The sequence below is a fragment of the Danio rerio genome, chromosome 15 (genome assembly GCF_052040795.2).
Source record: "Danio rerio strain M-AB ecotype USA chromosome 15, GRCz13ab, whole genome shotgun sequence".
Lineage (NCBI taxonomy): Eukaryota > Metazoa > Chordata > Actinopteri > Cypriniformes > Danionidae > Danio > Danio rerio.
Genome location: NC_141035.1, coordinates 45,912,169 through 45,932,806, shown reverse-complemented (window position 1 = coordinate 45,932,806; position 20,638 = coordinate 45,912,169). Strand labels below are relative to the sequence as shown.

Genomic DNA, 20,638 nt, shown 5'->3' with positions numbered 1-20,638 from the left:
ACACCCATTCACGCTTACATTCTCACACACATTCATACACTACGGCCAATTTAGCTAATCCATTTAATCCAATAGCACATGTGTTTGGACTGTGGGGCAAACTGGAGCACCCGGAGGACACCCACGCCAACATGAGGAGAACATGCAAACTCCACACAGCAATTGTTGGGATAAATTGCAGACCGTCTGTGTGTTTCCTCAGTAAGCTGGAGCTCCAGGAAGGCAACAACAACTGAGAGATGTGAATCCAACAGTTTATTGCTCTCTTCTAAAGAAGACTGGGGTATTCCCAGCTTTTATACATCATACTCAGGGTTACATGGGTTATGAATACGTGCAAATATTCAGCTCAGTTAGGCAGAACAATTTTATCCAGTGCTCAAGAATGTCAAGGCGCAACGTCAAGGCGCCTAGTACAGGGACAACTTACAATAAGATAAGACACAGTTACAAAACAGAATATTTGGAGAGTGACTACATGGATATTTCTTTCAATCCCCTCTTCCAGGCTCTGTTTTTACAAGAGCCTGGATCATACCATATTCTCATAAACTCTATTTGTTAAATGGTTACCCTCAGTTCCATTCATAGCTAAATGTTCATAACCCTTTACCTAAGGCATTAACCATCCTATACATTCGTTCCATAAAACATCTCAGAAGACATGGACCAAAAATACATACACATAAGAAAATAATAAGTACCGGTACTACCATTGAGACATATGGAGCCAATGATCCAAACAGGCTTTCTAAAAATCCCCATCCCCAATTATAATTTCTTTCCTTCATTTCATTCTTACACCTGTGATGATATCCTTTTCATCGCCTTTACAGCTTGTCCTACTCGTCCAAGATCCTCATCATCCGCGGGAACGAAAGTGCAGCATTGGCTCTCTCCGACCAGGGAGCAGACCCCGCCCCTTTCCGCTAAGAGCATGTCCAGAGCCAGTCTGTTTTGCATAGTCATTAGTCTCAGAGCTTTCATCTCCTCTCTTAGTCCAGAAATGGCATCCGTGGTACTGTTAATAAAAGAGGCCAGTCTATAATGCATGATCTCTTGCTGTTTTAAGGCATCTGCTACGCCAAAACTGGGAATCATAGCCTCCCAGAATCTAGTCCAGTGTGATCTCATACGGTGTTCGTCGGGTACGTCGTCCTGGGGAACTGACCTCCGTTCCCTTTTGGATTGTCTGGCAAGATGCATGACAGTGACCATGTGTTGTAATTGGATCACAGTACAAAGACCAGTCCAATTGGTGGGGTAAGTGTTGAAGATGGTTTCTCCCCCACAATACCAGTACCAGTCATCGGCCAGGACCGCATCCTGTCTCGGCCAAGTGGGGACACAAGTTACGTTGCTGCGTTGACAGTATGTGTTGTTCAGGTTGTAACATGCCGTGACAGCTGTCTCATTTGTGATATTAGCACATTTAAGTTTGTTCAGTTCACAGGTGCCTGGGATGTAACGTGGACAAACACTTAGTAGAGAACTATATTTTTTATTCTTTCGCCACGGTAAATATACCCCTGAAAATCGATCCCTCTCGCCAATTACTATATTACAATCTTTAGCTCTTAAGGTGGATACATTACCTCCATTTGTCCCATTAAAGCAAAAAGAAAAACTGAACCCCTGGGGTTTCGTCAACAAAATATTCAAACCCATAGTTCTAGGTGTAGGTATTACAACAGAATGATTCTTTCTGCTAGTTGATTTGCAAAGAGGCTCCCATGTTTTCTTGTTAGAAACACATGTGGGGCGCCACTCATAAATATCTCCCAAAGCATTTGTACAAAAAGCAAGTTTAGTACATGTAAAAGGTAAAGGTTTCAAGGATATAGTCACAGCAGAGGAGAACACTTCTTGGCAGACAACACATGACTCATTGGTTGTCTGTCGTGCAGTCCAGTTAGCATACTGCCAGAATAAGTTGTGTACTTCAGTGTGGGCCTGTGTCAGTCCCAGTAGGGTTATCAGTAGAAGTAGTCTGCAAAACAAAAACGATTAATATCATATCATAGACATTTACTTCAATGGTTTCACTCTGGTGCCATGGATCCACTGTGGAAAAAGATCAGTTAATACAGCAGTGCGTGTAACAGCCAGAACCTCAGCTGGCCCTTCGTATTTGGGGTCAGTTAAATCTTTCTGGGGTTTTATATCTTTTATTAGCACCTTGTCCCCTATCTGGAAAGGGTGTGCTGCCTCAAGTGGAATTTCAGGGTGTTTCTTTGTTACCCTTTCCCAATACTGATTAAGTTTCTGAATTAGGGCCGCTGAGAATTCTGATATGTGGTTAGAAAGCTCAATACCCACTCCCATAATTCCCCCTTGCCATGGGATAGGGAAAGGTCTTCCCATGACCACCTCATATGGTGATAAAGAATCCAAATTTGCTTGTGGTGTCATTCTCAAATCTGCTAGTACTATTGGTAAAATTTTTACCCAATCTTTATGACCGTGTTGTCTTAAGGCCTTCTTTATCTTTCCTTTCAAGGTTCTGTTAGTTCGCTCCACAAATCCAGATGATTGTGGATGATAGGGTATGTGGAAACGCCAATTTATATTTAATTCAGTTGCCAATTGTTGCGTTACCTTTGATGTAAAAGGTGTTCCTTTATCTGAATCGATACTTTGTGGGATCCCATATCTAGGTATAATTTCAGAGATCAATTTCTGTGTTACCACCTTTGCATTTTCCCTTGAGCAAGGAAAAGCTTCTACCCATTTTGAAAATTTATCTACGCAAACCAGTAGATACTTAAACGGTCCCCTCTTGGGCATATGCGTAAAATCTACTTGCCATTCAGAAAAAGGTGTAATTGGTCTTGGTAAATGTTGGTGCTGTGCCACAGGCTTTGATACATTATATTGAGCGCATATAAGGCATTTGTCAAGTATGTTATTAATGGTGGTTTCTAATTTTGGGACACAAAACAAAGATCGCATCATTTCATGTACCCCTCTTCGTCCACGATGAGTGACACCATGAAATTCGTGGACGAGGAATGACAGTGCCACATGTGGGAGACATAGGCGACCAGTGTTGTCGTGCCATAGACCCATCTTTTCATCAAACGTGGAAGAAAAGGCGTCCCAGAAGGACTTATCCTCGTCAGTGGCTGATGCTTGTAACATAGCCAAATCAATGTCAGGGAGCATCCCCGAAGCAGAGGTTGTAGACAACAAGGAAACGTGCATAGAGTCCTCAGGTAAAGGCTGTTGTGCTGCTATTAGCATGTCGGTCAGCCAGAGCGTTTCCTTTGGCTTCATCAGTGTGTTCCTTCGAATGGCCCTGAGTTTTAACAATGGCCAGTTGCGAGGGAAGATGGCAAGCCGTTATTAAATCAGTTATAAGGGTATGGCTGTGCACCCCCCATTTGTTGGAGGGCGACATTCAAAGTTTGATCGAACAGACCATCGCCAGTCATCGTTCGAAGCCTTTGCTTGAGCTGTTCTGGAGTCATTTGAGATCGATCAGATAATTGAAATTTAAGTATCTTCTGAACATCTGGAGTACAGTTACTAATAAAAGTGGAAATAAACAGTGGTTGTGGCTGCCTTTCAGGTAGATCAATATCCTCCCAAATGTATACAAGCATTGGAAAAACGCTGGAGGAAGGCAGAAACTGTCTCTTTCTTTTCCTGCTTACAGCTGGTCACGTGTGACAAATCTCTATGAGCACAACGAGTGTCCACAAGGTAAGCAGTAAGCTGTCGCTTCAGGATATCTATAGCACCCTGTTCATCCCGCCAGTAAAAGTACGGTACATCTTTTGTGTATTCTTGTTCCTCATAATCCCCTTCTTTAATTTTTACTCTACGTATCATTTGCTGGGGTTGTAGTTTAACCTCATCATTTTTAGAGCACAAGCAAGGAACTGCATCAATGAGGGCTGTCTCATCATATTGAGACCCCATTTTGTTCATCAATATAAATTTATAATCAGCTCCTGTAAGCTGTGCATTTCTAGAGACACGTATCATAGTTTCTACAAATTCTACTGGCCTGCTCATATCAGGAAGCAGTGAAATGACATCCTTGAGCTGTGTTGCAGAGGGAGGGGTTACTTCAGCATGTCCCCCTTTCTTTGAGACACATAGGAAAGCCTGATTATCCCCTTGGTCTGGTTTCTCTGTGCGAAGCCCCTCTAATTCTTGTACAGGATACAGAGGCATCCTCTGATGTGCCTTTCCTTGCCTCTCATCAGGAATGGGGGAGGAGAGGGTAGGAGTAGGAACAGTAACTGTAACTGAGGGAACAGTAACAACAGGGGCTGGAGGCACTTTGGGTGTCTCCTTTCTTTTTACCTCAATCTTTGATGCTGAGCCTGTAAGAGGCTTCGGAATTAATTTCTTTACCTCTTTTGGTAGGTTAATATTTTGTTTATCATTCCACACACTCATCATCTTCATCCAGATTTCATAACCCTTTTTCATATAATCATGGTCCCATTCAGGATCTCCTTCACTTTCATAAATTAATTTGTGAGCCCGTTTTAGCACATGGGGGTCAAATGACCCGTCTCTAGGGTAGGGATGCATCGCTTGTGCCTCAGTCCACCCTGCTAGATTATCTAACCATGGATTAGTGTAATATCCCCACCCACATCGATACATCCAATCTTTAGGGCCTTCCCCTATCTCAGGCTTGGGGTATGAACCACCCATGTTAGTAAATACTTACTAGAAAACACACAGAATGATCGTTTTACTTTTGTATAGCGCGCTCTTCTTGGCTTTTCAGGGAAAATCCCAGCCAAGGATTACTCAGTTCAGTAATGAAGCTTATCAGGCAGTCAAACCAAATTCATGTCTTGCCAGCTTCCTGAACACTCAGTTCAGTGATGAAACTAATCAGGTAGTCAAAACCAAATTCATGTCTTACCTGATCAGCTTCATCACGTCGGGGGTCACCAAGTTGTTGGGATAAATTGCAGACCGTCTGTGTGTTTCCTCAGTAAGCTGGAGCTCCAGGAAGGCAACAACAACTGAGAGATGTGAATCCAACAGTTTATTGCTCTCTTCTAAAGAAGACTGGGGTATTCCCAGCTTTTATACATCATACTCAGGGTTACATGGGTTATGAATACGTGCAAATATTCAGCTCAGTTAGGCAGAACAATTTTATCCAGTGCTCAAGAATGTCAAGGCGCAACGTCAAGGCGCCTAGTACAGGGACAACTTACAATAAGATAAGACACAGTTACAAAACAGAATATTTGGAGAGTGAGTACATGGATATTTCTTTCAGCAATGGACCAGCTGGGACTCGAACCAGTGACCTTCTTGCTGTGAGGCGACAGTACTAACCACTAAGCCACTGTAAGACTTCTTTTCCTTACACTTCACTTAAAGGTGTCCTTGTTAAAGTGTAACTATTCATTTACTCCTGAGTGAAATTAATTAATGGCATGTACTTGTGGTAACGTAACGTGGTTAGGGTTAGAATGAGGGCTAGATTTATACATTAGAGTAATGATGCATAATTAATTGCATTTTCTACTATAGTAAGGACATTGAACATGACTAACAAGGACATCTTATAGAAAGGTCTTTTATTTAGAGGAAATTACTTGTTTAATTTAGTAAGGATGCATTAAATTGATCAAAGATGACAGTAGAGCTCATTTGTATTCCTCTACATGCTGACAATCAGTCAAAAACTCTCGGACAGATCATGAACTGTCTTGTTTCTATCTCAAAATGACAGTATAAAAAAGGTTTTGCAGGTGCTGTTCAATGTATTGACCTAAATTGAATGTTTTTTTTGTTATCAAATATTCATATTTTAGTCAAAATAAAGTTGCAGTTCACTTATAAATGTCAGTAATAAATATAAATGCCCAACTCATTTTAATTTGCCAATAATTATTGCGAACCCGAACCCTGTATGTTTTCATTTAAAGGGAAAGTTCACCCAACAATGTCAAATTTAATAATATAATTAATATTATAATTTACTTTCCCTAAATCCTGTGCATAAATTCAACAGTTTGTATGAATAAATTTAGAGAAGCAGAGTAATTGATTTCTTTTTATACTACTACACTCACCGGCCACTTTATTAGGTACACCTGACCAACTGCTCGTTAACACAAATTGAGTTAACTGCCAATCACATGGCAGCAACTCAATGCATTCTGGCATGTAGACATGGTCAAAACGATCTTCTGCAGTTCAAACTGAGCATCAGAATGGGGAAGAAAGCTGTTTTGAAGGGGATTTAAGTGACTTTGAACGTGGCATGGTTGTTGGTGCCAGATGGGCTGGTCTGAATATTTCAGAAACTGCTGTTCTACTGGATTTTCACACACAACCATCTCTAGGGTTTACAGAGAATGGTCAGAAAAAGAGGAAATATCCAGTTAGGGGCAGTTCTGTGGGCACAAATGCCTTGTTGATGCCAGAGGAGAATGGCCAGACTGGTTCCAGCTGATAGAAAGGCAACAGTAACTCAAATAAGCACTCGTTACAACCGAGGTCTGCAGAAGAGCATCTCTGAACACAAAACACGTCCAACCTTGAGGCAGATGGGCTACAGCAGCAGAAGACCACACCGGGTGCCGCTCCTGTCAACTAAGAACAGGAAACTGAGGCTACAATTCACACAGACTCACCAAACTTGGACAATAACGATTGAAAAAAATGTTCCATACTGCCTTGTATCAACGATTCAGGCTAGTGGTGTTATGGTGTGGGGGATATTTTCTTGGCACACTTTGGGTCTATTAGTACCAATTGAGCATTGTCAACACCACAGCCTACCTGAGTATTGTTGCTGACCATCTCCATCCCTTTATGACCACAGTGAACTCATCTTCTTATGGCTACTTCCAGCAGGATAATGCACCATGTCATAAAGCGTGAATCATCTCAGACTAATTTCTTGAACATGACAATGAGTTCACTGTACTCAAATGGCCTCTAAAGTCACCAGATCATAATTGAATAGAGCATTTTTGGGATGTGGAGGAACAAGAGATTCACATCATGGATGTGCCGCTGACAAAACTGCTGCAACTGTGTGATGCTATCATGTCAATATGGACCAAAATCTCTGATGAATATTTCCAGTATCTTGTTGAATCTATGCCACAAAGGATAAAGGCCGTTCTGAAGGCAAAAGTGTGTCAAACCTGGTACTACTAAGGGGTACCTAATAAAGTGTCCGGTGAGTGTATATTTAGCAGAATAATTACATTTTTTTTAAATAAAGAAGATTACAAATATCAAGACATTTATTGTACATGCTTAGAAAAATTAAGCAAATTGAATGAGAAATCAGTTGATTACTGTTTATATTCAGGCGATATTTATATTAAAATGATTATTTCTCGAGTATTATTCTTTAAATCAAGCTAAAAGGCCCCTTTTGACTCAGATTTAAAGAATTAAAAGAGTTTTTCAACACTTATAGGGGTTTATGTAGTATTAAGATTTAAGAAGATTTTAAGATTTTTTTAGGAAGTATTAAGCAATTAAATTAATTTAGCTCAAATTAAAAAGTTTTCAGACAAATTAGAATTATAAAAGTAATTTAAATACAATTTAATGATGTAATCAGTTATTAATCATTTTCATTATTAGTTTTTTACCTTACCCAACTCTTCTCCCATAGTAATTATATACGCAGTAACTGTGTGATGAGATGCGTTTAGTTACTGACAACCAAACATGCTGTTCAGCAGGAAAAACAAACAAACAAATGTGTATGGCTTTCAATGACCTGAAGGTGAGCAAATGATGGCAGAACTTTCATTTTTTAAATTGTACTGTCTCTTTAAGAAAAAAATAATAACAGATTGATGAAGATTTCATGTCGTGCATGCCAAGTTTGCACAGAAACATGACACAAACAGAGGAGCATGGTGTGAACAAATGCTTTATTTACCTCTGCCACGTCACACATGACCTCATCACACGCACAAGAAACTGAAGGACTGAAAGCAGAACTAGCGGGAAAAAAAGTCCTGTGTGTTCATCTGTTGAAGAGGTAATGCTCGAGTCGCTAACCAGGAGAAACAAACTCGCTGGGTTTACTAAAATAGGTTTATATATTCATATATACACGCTGGAGCACTACATCGACTAAACGCAACCGAGGAATATAGTTGTTTCAAAATACTTTATTTCATGACAGAACTTCAAACAGTAAATATATGGCGGGTAAAATGAGTGCTGAACACGTCATGATTTTTCTTAGTGAATATTTTACTGTAGGTGCTGTTGACATGATTGACAGATTTTTTTTTGGTAAAAATCCAAAAAGAAATGAAACAAAACTAATATATAAAGAGTTGAGATGCAAAAACCTCTAAGTGCCGTCGGATTTTTCTCAGCTTTCTTTGTTTATGTTGACATATTTCATTTTAAAGAGCATAAAATGAAAATAAAAGTGCCATAAAAGTGATATTACTGAACATACACACAGGAGCCTGATAAAAATGCTCATTATAGAGGAACATTTCCTCTATATTTTTATATTTTCCTCTATAATTTTGGCGTGTGGTGTGCGGTCTGGCGCAAAATGGCTGCCGTCGCGTCATTCAGGTGGATGCTGCACACTGATGGTAGATGAGATTCCCCCAATGTGAGTAAAGCGCTTTGAGTGCCCAGGAAACCGTTATATAAATGTAAGGAGTTATTATTATTTATATTATTATTAAAATTTCAGACAGCATTTAGAGGTTTTCTCATCTGAACTCTTCATATTATGTGTGATAATTATGTGTAATAATGCAATGACGCAAGGAGAAAGTACTGAACTTATTCATTCATTTTCCTTCGGGTTAGTCTCTATTTTAGGGGTCACCACAGTGGAATGAACCACCAACTATTCCTGCATATGTTTTATGCAAGAGCTGGCCTTCCAGCTGCAACCCAGTACTGGGAAATACCTATACACACTCATTCACACACACACACATACACTTATACACTAAGGCTTTTTTTGGTAAGGACAGCTTCAAGATGGCTCTTGAATGGAGAATGAAACTACACTCATTGCTCAGGTGTGATTTATTTATATATTTTTGTCTAAAAATATTGACTGTGATGTGAGTTTTGATCTCTAATTCTTATTTTCTAATATATTCAGGTCAGGTGATTGCCTGGAACGTTCTAGAAGCTCTGAAAGCATTCAAGAGTTTTCTTGGCTGTGTTTTGGATCATTGTCTTCCTGAAATGTCCAGCCTGGTTTCATCTTCATCTTCTGGTAATTTCTGAAGCAGATAATATAAATTTACACTGACTACTGAGAGATTTCAGCTGCTGTCTGGTCTTTCCATGGCATATTACACCTTCCGTTCTTCATGTGTTCAATACTTTTTTACTTCGCTATTTCATTTTACTAAACATAACTTAACTTCTATACCAATTAGTTTTGATTTCATTGTATGTATGGATTGCTTTAGTTGTTACTGACATCTGGTGACAACTTCAAGTAAACAGCACCTTCAGAAATATGTTTTCTAAGTAAAACGATGACAAGTTCAATACTTATTTCACCCTCTACATGAGTTATCTACATTTCAGGGACTTTTTCTCCAGCATCAGAGTCTGTTTCGTCAGCGTCGTCGCTTTCCGGATCCAAAAGCCGCAGGATTTTCATCATTGTGCTGTTGTCTATTCCTGTAGCCGCGTTTTCGTGCTCCGCTGGTGGTTTTTCATAGTAGTTTTGAAGGTTTACTGGTTGATCTTCGTCACGAAGTGGCGCCATACGTGTGTGTCTCTGCATTTCGGTTGCCAGATAGTTAGCTAACTCATCTTCCTCGCCGGCGGTGTCGTCGTAATCATCCCTGCTTGTTTGCCTTTCATAATAACGTTCATTTCTTGCTTGCGTTGGTCTTTGGTTTTGTTGCGCTGCACTTGCCAGCTCGAGGATGCTCAGGATGTCCTGAGCGATGTCTGACGTTTCTATTGGCCGACGATGTGGCGCTGAAGGGAATGTTTTGTGAGCATAACCCGTACGTCCTGGTAAATCCTTCCTGTTTTCGTTTCGAAGAAGCTGAAGAAGTTCCTCCGGAGGAATTCTGAGCTTCTGTGAGATTTTGAGTATCTCCGATAAAGACTGCATGGGTTTGACTTCCCTCTCCTCCACGTTTTCTTCCTCCTCATCTTTTTTCTCAACCTCCTCCTCCTCATCCTCCTCTTGTCTTTTCTGCTGCTCCTGCTCTTTCTTTTCCAGCATTTGCAGAAGGTAATAATCCACAAGCTTCGCCATGTCCTCAGGCTCCTCCTCCTCCCTTTGTGTCTGCAGCCAATCAGATTGAAGGGATCTCTTCCCATCATCATCTTCATCATCATCCTCAAGGTTGCGTGTGAATCCGTGCCTCTCTCTTTCTTCCTCCTCGCTCTCCATTTGCTCCTCCAGAGGCGTCCAATCATCAGTTCCCATGATGTCCTCCAAGACCATCTTCCTTTGCCTGTATAAATCTTCATCATCTTCATCATCATCACTTCGTTTGGTGTTGGTTTTAGATGAAGCGATTCCACTCAGCTCCTCGAACACAGACTGTAGGGTCGCCAGCTTTTGTGGCGTATACTGCTCTTCTGCGTTCTCATTGGTCCGTTTAAGCGGCTGATCGTCCTCAAACATGATTGGATACTCTCTGTAGCGTCTCCGGTTTTCAGCCCACGAGTTTCTCCCATAGTTCCCATCATCTGTGTCCACCTTCACTTGTTGTTTTGGTCTTGCGAACTGGTGGTATCTCGGAGCGGCGATGACCTTCTGTGGTGTTTTCATGTGTTCTTCGGTTTGCTGTAGAGTCGTAAGCACGGCTTGAAGCAACTCCTGAGTGTTGTCCTTCTCTTCCCTTCGAGTTGGAGATGCCATTTTAAGCACTGAACGCACGCTCTCCATGTCATCTTCTGCGTCTTGATCTGATTGGTCAGGATCTGCTGGAGTCCTCTCGCTGAGGCTTTGGATGTATCGTAGAGCTCGGAGCATCTCTGCGCTGGGAGGAGGGCGCAATTGGGATGGGGGTCCATAAGAAACGGGTTCAGTTCCACTAAGGCGATGCTCTCTCAGTGTGGCTCCGTGTGCTGTGTGTATCAGGGAGAGAAGTAGGGGCAGAAGAAGCAGCGAGGGGACGAGGAATACGCCTGCTGCGCAGCATCGAGATGACGACGAGGATGACGACATGCTTCACCTGAGAGCGGGAGGGAGAGATGGTCAGTCAGACAGATTTACATGAGAGAGAAAAACATGTGCTGAAGCTGTCCCTTGGGTGGTGGTCCTTTTTAAAGGTGATAAAATGGACGGTTTGTGCACTTCAAGGCCATGTCTACACTAATCCGGATAAATTTGAAAACGGAGTTGTCCTCTAAAAACGCTTCACGTCCACACTGTCGTTTCGATTCGTTTTCCATAACTTTGTCATCCACACTGAAACGACTACCAATGCTTTCAACCTGTACTGCGCATGCGTGAAACGTAAGACGCTTCGTCACGCGTCATTTCCGGCTGACGTTTATTTTCTTTCCGGCTCTTTGAAACGTTTCGGCAAAATGTCAAGGAAAAGCACAGAGTTTTTTAAATGGACTGACAATGAAGTAGAGTTGCTGCTTCGAGTAACACATGAATACAAAGTTGCAAAAGAGAGTGGAAATGTAGACTGGGAGACGTGCCAAAACAAATACGCCGATATACTGGACCGCTTTAAAGAACAGTATCCTGCTGATGACGCTGGTTACCCTCACAGTAAGGACGACATCACTAAAATCATAATCACAACGAAAATAAAGTAAACGAATTAGTAACATGACTGTGTCACATGACAAAAAACGCGTCATCGTTTTCGAAAGACTCCGTTTTCACGTCTACACTACGACACGAAAAAGGCGTTTTCAAATTTATCCACTTTGGAGATCGTTTTCAAAAAGATACGTTTTTGTTTCCTAAAAACGCGTCTCAGTGTGGATGGAAGGGCAAAACGGAGACAAAAATATGCGTTTTCAAATGAAAACGCATTAGTGTGGACATGGCCTAAGGGTAAATAACTAAGGTGGAGAGGGGTCGTTTAACACATTTTGGTCATTCATTAATTTTTCTTCAGCTTAGTTTCTTATTCATCAGGTTTCACCACAGTGGAATGAACTGCAAACTATTCCAGCATTTGTTTTACACAGTGGATGCCCTTCCAGCTGCAACCCAGTACTGGGAAACACCCATACACACTCAAACGTATACACTACGGCCAATTTAGTTCATCCAATTCCCCTATAGTGCATGTGTTTGGACTGTAGGGGAAACCGGAGCACCCGGAGTAAACAACATGCAAACTTCACACAGAATTGCCAACTGGTCCAACTGGGACTCGAACCAGCGACCTTCTTGCTGTGAAGCAACAGTGCACTGTGACGCCCTTTATGACATTTATATTCACACTCAAGTTTGTTTGCTTTTTTGATTTTTTTTTTTACATTTATTAGTTTGTCATTTGAAAATTGGATTTTATTTCAAAGATCTGTCTTAATGTTTTCATGCCTCTTGTTTTGGACCCCATTGACATCAGTGTATACACACACAAACACATGTAAACAAACACATAGCTTGAACTGGTTTAACATTAGGCTCTTTCTGCATTAACAAACTCAGTTACGACGAGTGTGCATGGTTACAATAGTTTGTTAAGCAACACATGTTTGCGCGTGGGAGCATTCGCAATGTTGCCTCCGACACATGCGCACACACAAAAAGGCACACTCACACAAAAACACACACTCAAACACAAACATACATACATTCCAGGCAAATCTGGGTATTTTGTTTGGCATGCAACTCTATTAGTTTTATTGTTGTACTTTGTTTTTTTGTTTTTTTTACTTTAGATCAATGATTTTTCGCCCCTCAATGTTTTGGACCCCATTGACTTCTAGTGTACAAAGTACAAACAAACACATAAACTCCACACAAAGTGATTTAGTTGGCATGCAAACTCAAAAAATGGTTTCATTTTTAATGTCTTCATTATTTTGGACCCCCTTGACTTACAATATACACACACTCCAGGCAAATCAAGGTGATTTATTCAGCATGCAAACTCAAAAAGAAAAGTTTTGTGGGTAAATAACAATTTTGCATTTCAGTTTTTGACTTCAAGATGGGTGAATATTCTTTATTTAATTATATAATATATATTTTATATTCGTTGTTTTGGACCCCATTGATTTTCAATGTACACAAACACACGCACGAGCAAAATCAAGACTATTTATTTGGCATGCAACCCCAAGATTATGCTTTTATGCTTAATCTTAAATTTCGTTATTATTCAGTTTTTCTCATCACATGTTTTTGAATGTCTTTGTTGTTTTGGACCCTATTGGCTTTGCACATGCATTCCAGGCAAATCAAGGTGATTCTTTTGGCTTGCAAACTCAAAATTAAAAGTTTTGTGGTTAAATTAGATTTTTTTTTTTTAAATTCAGTTTATGACTTTAAGAAGGGTGGATTGATATTTTATACATTTATTATTTTTTTACATTTAATTATATATTATGTTTTTGTTGTTTTGGACCCCATTGACTTTCAGTGTACACACTCATGTGCGTTCCAGGCAAGTCAAGGTCATTTATCTGGCATGCAAACTCAAAATAAATTGTTTTATGGTTCAATAACAATTTTGCTTCAAGATGGGTGAATTGATATTTTAGATTTTTTTTTATTTATTTATGTACTTTTTATATTTGTTGTTTTGGACCCCATTGATTTTCAGTGTACACACACACACACACACACACACATGCAAAATCAAAACTATTTATTTCGCATGCAACCCCAAAATTATGCTTTTATGGTTAATCTTAAATTTTGTTATTATTCAGTTTTTCTCATCACATGTTTTTTTAATGTCTTTTATGTCTTTGTTGTTTTGGCCCCCATTCACATTCAGTGTACACACACATGCATTTCAGGCAATTTAAGGTGATTTATTTGACTTTTCAGTTTTTGACTTTAAGATGGACGAATTGAAATTGCATATTTCTTTATTTAACTCAATATGTTTTTTAGTCATTGTTTTGGACCCCATTGACTTTCAATGTACACAAACACACCTATGTTCAAAACATAGACTATTCATATGCATCCCAACCACAAATTATGTTTTATTCTTAACCTTGAATTTTTGTTAAAAGTTTTTCTCGTAAAGATATGATCCTTTTACTCTCCACTGTTTTAAGCCTCACTGAATTTCAGTACATGGACAAAACATTCATAATACTGATTTTTCCTTTTGTTTTATTGTTTTGTTATGCAAAGCAGGAAAGTAAGCTGACGTTACTGTGAGTAAATGATTACAGAATTGTTCCAGTCTACTGTTTATCGGTTATAGGGTAACAAAGAGCTACCATTACATTACCATTGTTTACAAGGCTAAATCTCCCATTACAGTCTACACTCCTTTCTCTATTCCTGTTTGTATACCCCCCCCCCCCCCCCCTCTCTCTCTGATTTTCTGACATCTGTTGAAAGCCTGTTGATGAGTGTTTACGGAGCACTCAGTGCGTGCGCGCGCACCCTGCGCTGAAAATCTCATTAGTTTCTAAATTGCTACCGCGACTAAATGAGTCATACCCCGTTGCTACGGGAAACCGCGCGATGATCCGCACTGCTGTTGAACCGCAAAGTGCCGTCAAACGGAGACGACGAGGAGCCCGGGGCACGGCAATCTGCTTACTTGAAATCTCTCCGATGCACAAGCTCGATATTCAAGTGCAAATACAGTATGTAGAACTTTAACATCAGAATTGCTTTTAAAATGTGCGTATAATTGAAACATCACATCTTTGTCGAATTAAAATGAACACAAGCTTTATGAGCTGTTGAGATTTTCATATTCAATTGCGAAGTTTACGACTTTAATGAATTCAGAACTTTTTAAAATACGCGTGCTTGTCTGTTCCTGCTGGCGAACGCGCATCTCTCGGTTGCGCGCAGCAGGTTGCTTATTAAACAATCCATATACGCGAGTGTAATGAGATAACATTGATAACTAGAGATGCAAAAATGCATAAAGGAGTGTTTAAATATGAAAACCCGCTTACCTTTGCTTGAGGTCTGCTTTAAATGGGAGTCGTGAGTGTGTTGCGCATCTCTCGGTGTGTGTTTGAGCGAGTTTGGCTCTGGATCTGCCTCAGCACCGCGGACAGCTCCGCCCGTTTGAAGACACGCCACCTGACTCGTGCGTCACTGAGACAACATACGCAAAACCGGCCACACACACACATATGCACGCACACATACACTCCAGGCAAATCAAGGTTATTGTGTGGCGTACAAACTCAAAATTATTGGTTTCATGCATAATCTTGAATTCATTTTATCATTCAGTTTGACATCAAGATTGGTGATCCCTTACAAAAGCATTTCTTGTGACGCCCGAACTGAGGAGGAGGGAGAAGGGAGAAGGGAAGGATGGTTTTTTTTTTTCCAAAAACGAAGATGAGGAATGAAGTTTAGGCTGGATATTTATATTAAATTTAGAGTGATCCGATTGGCTAGTTAGTGATTAGTGATAAGGATCAGCTGTAGTCAATTCTATCACGTGCTCCTCTCGAAATTAGTTTGGGAAACTTCACTTAAAAGGGTTAAAAGTGTGTTCATAATTTTTACTTTTAATTATTCACCAATTCCTACCACTATAAGGAAGCCTGCGTATTACTTGTGGTACACGCACCACAGTTTGAGAACCACTGCTTTAACCAATACTTTTCCTAAAGGAAAAATACTTCCAGAACCAGCGTAGCTGAACAAGTATGCACCCCAAAGCACTCTATTCATGTGCAAACTATGATCATTTTCCTTGAAAAGCACACAGACGCCTCTTTGATTAGATGTTTCATCGGCAAAAGGATCTTGGTAAAGATGCCTGCTAAACACTCATCATGACCTCCTGTTTTCATGTGAAGTGGAGGCTCTTGAGTTTGATTGTGACTTTATGATAATAGACGATCACTGAAGAGCAAATATACTTTGCTTTAAAGCCCTGCATACATACTCAGCCTACGATTTTGTGAATCTGCAAAAACTTACTTAAACTTTCTTGGTAGTAATAACACTAGGGGGCAGTATGATGACAACAACTTTTGTTCCTTTTCACATTAATGATATTTACAGAGACATGTTACATGATGAAACTAAATTGGCCGTAGTGTGTGTGTGTGTGAATGTGTATGGGTGTTTCCCAGTACTGGGTTGCAGCTGGAAGGGCATCCGCTGTGTAAAACACATGCTGGAGTAGTTGGCGGTTCATTCCTCTGTGGTCACCTCTGATAATTAACAGTTAATGGTGTCTATTATTCATAATTGAATATATTTGCGCCACTAATATACCGACAACTTTTCTGGTGCGGTCAGTTTGCTCGGTAGCTCACCTTGTATGGTGTTGAACTTGGGATGCAGAGTGCTCTGGTTCGAGTCCAGCGAAACACAGTGGCTGTTTCTCAATATGCGTTTTCGTGTTCTCATGCAACGTCATCATCAGCTGCCCAAGTTCAGTTCCAATACTCAAGACCGCAAGTACGGAGGACGCGTGAAACTTCCCGGATGTGATCTTGATATCGAGGACGCACCGATGCAGACTTGAGCAGCGAACTCGCTCTGGAAGTCCCAGAAGTCATTGCGACTGGAGGTGGGAAGCGCAGCATTTTATTTAGATTTATTATTAAAGTTCAGAGATATCACTTATTTACCTCAGGATTTTCCCTCAATGAAACGGTTAAAGTAAACATTACCATGGACATCTTAATAAAGGAATAAACACATTAAGGGTGTTTGTTTGCTGAAATTCATATTGTGCAACAAAGATTTATAATGTTTGTATGCAAAGTATATATTTTGAAAAGGGGAAAAACTATAAATCGTTGTATGAAGGATGTAATGTTTAAATAATTTACCATTTAAAAAACGTAAAGGTCATGTGACCATCAGGAAGAACGCAGCATCTCAATCTCAAAGGACGCGTTCTCTGTTCTCGCGGTCTCCTGAGTTCGTTCTTCCGAGGACACCTGGCAAGACCGGTCTCCAGAAGAACACAAGTCCGTTCCTTGCGTTCTTAGAATTGAGAAACAGCCAGTCTCTTAAAAAAGTATAAGCAATGTAAAATCAAGAAAAAACTATGTGGATGCAGTGGACTTTTGTCTTATGTTTGATTTTGAAAACACTATTAGTTGGGTTTAGGTCAGTGGATTGCGAGTTGATATGTACAACAATCTCCACCTTCCTGTGGACATGTACAAGAAGGATATGTCTCTGAAGTATACAATGAACATGCCATGAGCAATGTATTTCAGTTTCACATAAATTTGTAGAGAGCACCCCCTAGTGGATTTATCACCTGAAATATGCTACGCCAAAGTGACCACTACCGCCATGTGTGGCGCCGCCGCGGTAATAAGGGATTAAGAAAATAATTTTAGGTGGGGGCATAAAGGAATGGGATGCAAACGAACAGAAATATACAATACATTTACATTTAGTCATTTAGCAGAAGCTGTAAATACCCTGCTACTTGTGAATGAAGATGAAATAACAAATCAAAGCATTTGAATTCCTTCATAAATCATTTAAAAACTTGTTAAGCTGTATTTCCAATGAGTCTTTGCTGCAATTTTGCTTGCTTAAATACGAATAAACAATGTAATTGAACCCACTGTTGAGTGCATGAAGTGCATAACATTACACACATTGTGTATCAGTGCAATAAGTGCATCATCCGGGTATTTAAAGGGACAGTTCACTCAAAATGGAAAATTCTTTACTTATCATTTACTTGTCACGAACCTGTTTACCACCCTTGTATTCTGGTATTCCGGACGAATGCCTGCTCTGCCAGCTTTATGCCAAATCTGGGCCAGAATTCTTTGCTATTGGGGTATCTAACCTTGTGCCAAGAAAGCGATTGATTCTTCAAAGCATATTGATAATAAGTTACTATTAGCTGCAAGCATGTGCTGCAGACGGTCATGTTGATCTGAAGTGTCTGGCGGATGATGAGTCACCACCAGGAGAGAAGCAGAGCAGGAGAGTTCATGTCTAACAGTGTGTGTTTTGATGGGAAGTGACAGGCGTGTGTGTGTGTTTTGATGGGAAGTGACGTGTGTGTTTTGGGCAGGGTTGGCTGTGGTTCTGCGTGGCTGGCAGCTCAGTGAGTGTGTGTTTGGCAGAGTGTCAGGAGCCTGTAGGAAGGAGACTCGTTCATTCAGAAATCCTCTGTGCTGTGGGTGGAGGACTACCATTCACAGCCTGATTCAAGACCTCTCTCAGAGCGTAAACACACACACACACACACACACACACACACACACGCACGCACATGCAGAGAGAGTTCAGCGTCATCAGGATGCTGACTGAGACTGTTACTATAATCAATGCCTCTAATCTCACCTCAGCTGACTTTTGTGTCACAATGTTCTCCCCTTTTCTCATCTTGTGTTTTCTCAATGATCTTTTTTTTGTCTCACACAATCTCATCTTTAGGTTCTTTTTGTAACTGGTTTTGACTTTATTTTGTCCGAATGCTCCACTTATAATTCTAAGTGGTTCCCATTTAGTTCACATTTGTTTGTTTCCGGTTTGGTTTTCCATCCATCCATCTGTCCATTTACCCATCCATCCATTTATCCATCCATCCATCCACCCATCTACATGATCTATCCATCCATCCAACCAATACATCCAACCAACCATCCATTCATCCATCTACAGGATCCATCCATCCATCCATCCATCCATCCATCCATCTACAGGATCCATCCATCCATCCATCCATCTACAGTATCTGTCTGTCCATCCATCCATCCATTAATCCATCGACCCACCCGTCTACAGGATCTATCTATCCATCCATCCATCCATCCATCTACAGGATCTATCCACCCATCCATTCATCGATTTACAGTATTTATTCATCCGTCCATCCATCTATCCATCCATCCATCCATCCATCCATCCATCAACAGGATATATCCATCCATCTATACACAGGATCCATCCATCCATCCATCTACAGTATCTGTCTGTCCATCCATCCATCCATCCATCCATCCATTCATCCATTCATCCATTCTACAGGATCTATCCACCCATCAATTCATCGATCTACAGTATTTATTCACCCGTCCATCCATCCATCCATCCATCCATCCATCCATCCATCCATCCACAGGATCCATCCATCCATCTACAGGATTTATCCATCCATCCATCATCCCTCCATCCATCCACCCATCCATCCACTCATCCATTCATAGACAGCATCCATCCATCCGTCTGTCCTTCCGTCCATCTGTCCATCCATCCACATTATCCACATTATCCACATCCCTCTATCCATCAACAGGATCCACCTATCCATCTATACACAGGATGATCCATCCATTCATCCATCTACAGTATCCATCATCAATCCATCTGTCTAGAGTATCCATCCATCCATCCATCCATCCATCCATCCAAACATCCATCATCATCCAAAGGCACAAGTTAGTATTGAAAAATGTACATTTTTGCTATTCAATATTTCCTAAAAATCGTGCAGCTCATTTCCCCCCTGTAATTAATTATCCATCAGTTCAGTTGTCATAGTACTCTGCAGGTAGCTTTAAATGAATCCAATGTCGGTGTCATGCAAATACAATCTCATTTTTATGTTGTGTTTCAGTTTGTTCGCACACGATGTGCAGTATAGAGGCAGGTCTTAGTGCTTTTCTTCTACAAATTTGACACTTTTCTACTAATGAACTTGGAGCATTTCTCTTTTTCAATTTCTTGTTATTACTGTACTGTGTATTTCTGCTTTTCCTACCGTCCCTCCCTATGTCAAATTGTGTTTTGTTTTCTTACTTCATGTACTTTGTGTTAGGTCCAGGCTTCTCTGATGTTGTCTTTCCTCCTCTGTACAGAAGCAGTATTGCCGTCTAACTCTATTCAAATATATGTGTGTGTGCGTGTGTGTGCGTGTGTGTGTGTGCGCGTGTGTGTGTATATGTGCGCAGGTGCACCTTTGTTGTAACTGCATCTTTATATTCATTGATGTCCTGCGCGTTACGGCTTCAGTAAACAATTCATGTAGAGATCCTGTGTGCTCCATTTACCTCTTTTGTTATGTAAGCGTGTTTACAGGCTAAAAACAGTTTGTTCTCCTCCGGCTGATTCTCAATACAGACGGATGCATTGAATATTTTAGAAGACGGATCAAACTGACAGAGGATGGAGGAAGAACACACACACACACACACACACACACAGAGGGGATGATCCACCAGTGACGTCCACATTTACGTGATATTTAGATGTTTAGAATCAAGTTCATAAGACATAAATAGCATGCTGTCTATTATGGTCGTGCATTATAAATTATTAATGATTGTTAAAGAGGAAATACGATGCCGTCTTGTTCCTTAGGCGTTCTAAGATACATAAAACATGTTCAAGCAGCTTGATTTCACGAGGAAACATAAGTATTTTCCTTACTGCCAAAAATTCATATGAATGCATACAATTGATTCATTCATTTTTCTTTCAGCTTAGTTATTTATCAGGGGTTGCCACAGTGGAATGAACTGCCAACTATTCCAGCATATGTTTTACACAGTGGGTGCCCTTCCAGCCACAACCCAGCAATGGGAA

At 40.4% G+C, this 20,638-nt stretch overlaps 1 protein-coding gene and 1 long non-coding RNA gene across 3 annotated transcripts; both read right to left on the bottom strand.

Moving 5' to 3' along the window:
• Positions 1 to 240: 240 nt before the first annotated feature.
• Positions 241 to 5,159, bottom strand: LOC141377925 (uncharacterized). Its single transcript, XR_015510020.1, has 2 exons — positions 4,892 to 5,159; positions 241 to 1,990 (listed from the first exon to the last, which is right to left on the bottom strand). It is a non-coding gene; the product is annotated as an uncharacterized LOC141377925 (long non-coding RNA).
• Positions 5,160 to 7,870: 2,711 nt separating this feature from the next.
• On the bottom strand, positions 7,871 to 15,140 carry scg2a (secretogranin II a). Of its 2 annotated transcripts, XM_087283366.1 has the most exons (2): positions 15,055 to 15,140; positions 7,871 to 11,156 (listed from the first exon to the last, which is right to left on the bottom strand). In XM_087283366.1, exon 2 carries the CDS (start codon positions 11,147 to 11,149, stop codon positions 9,530 to 9,532), a length of 1,620 nt encoding a protein of 539 aa, XP_087139492.1. In that variant the 5' UTR covers positions 11,150 to 11,156; positions 15,055 to 15,140; the 3' UTR covers positions 7,871 to 9,529.
• Positions 15,141 to 20,638: the final 5,498 nt, after the last annotated feature.

Coding starts and splice junctions, on each gene's coding strand:
- scg2a (XM_087283366.1), bottom strand. CDS start 11,149: ATGTCGTCATCCTCGTCGTCATCTCGATGCTGCGCAGCAGGCGTATTC.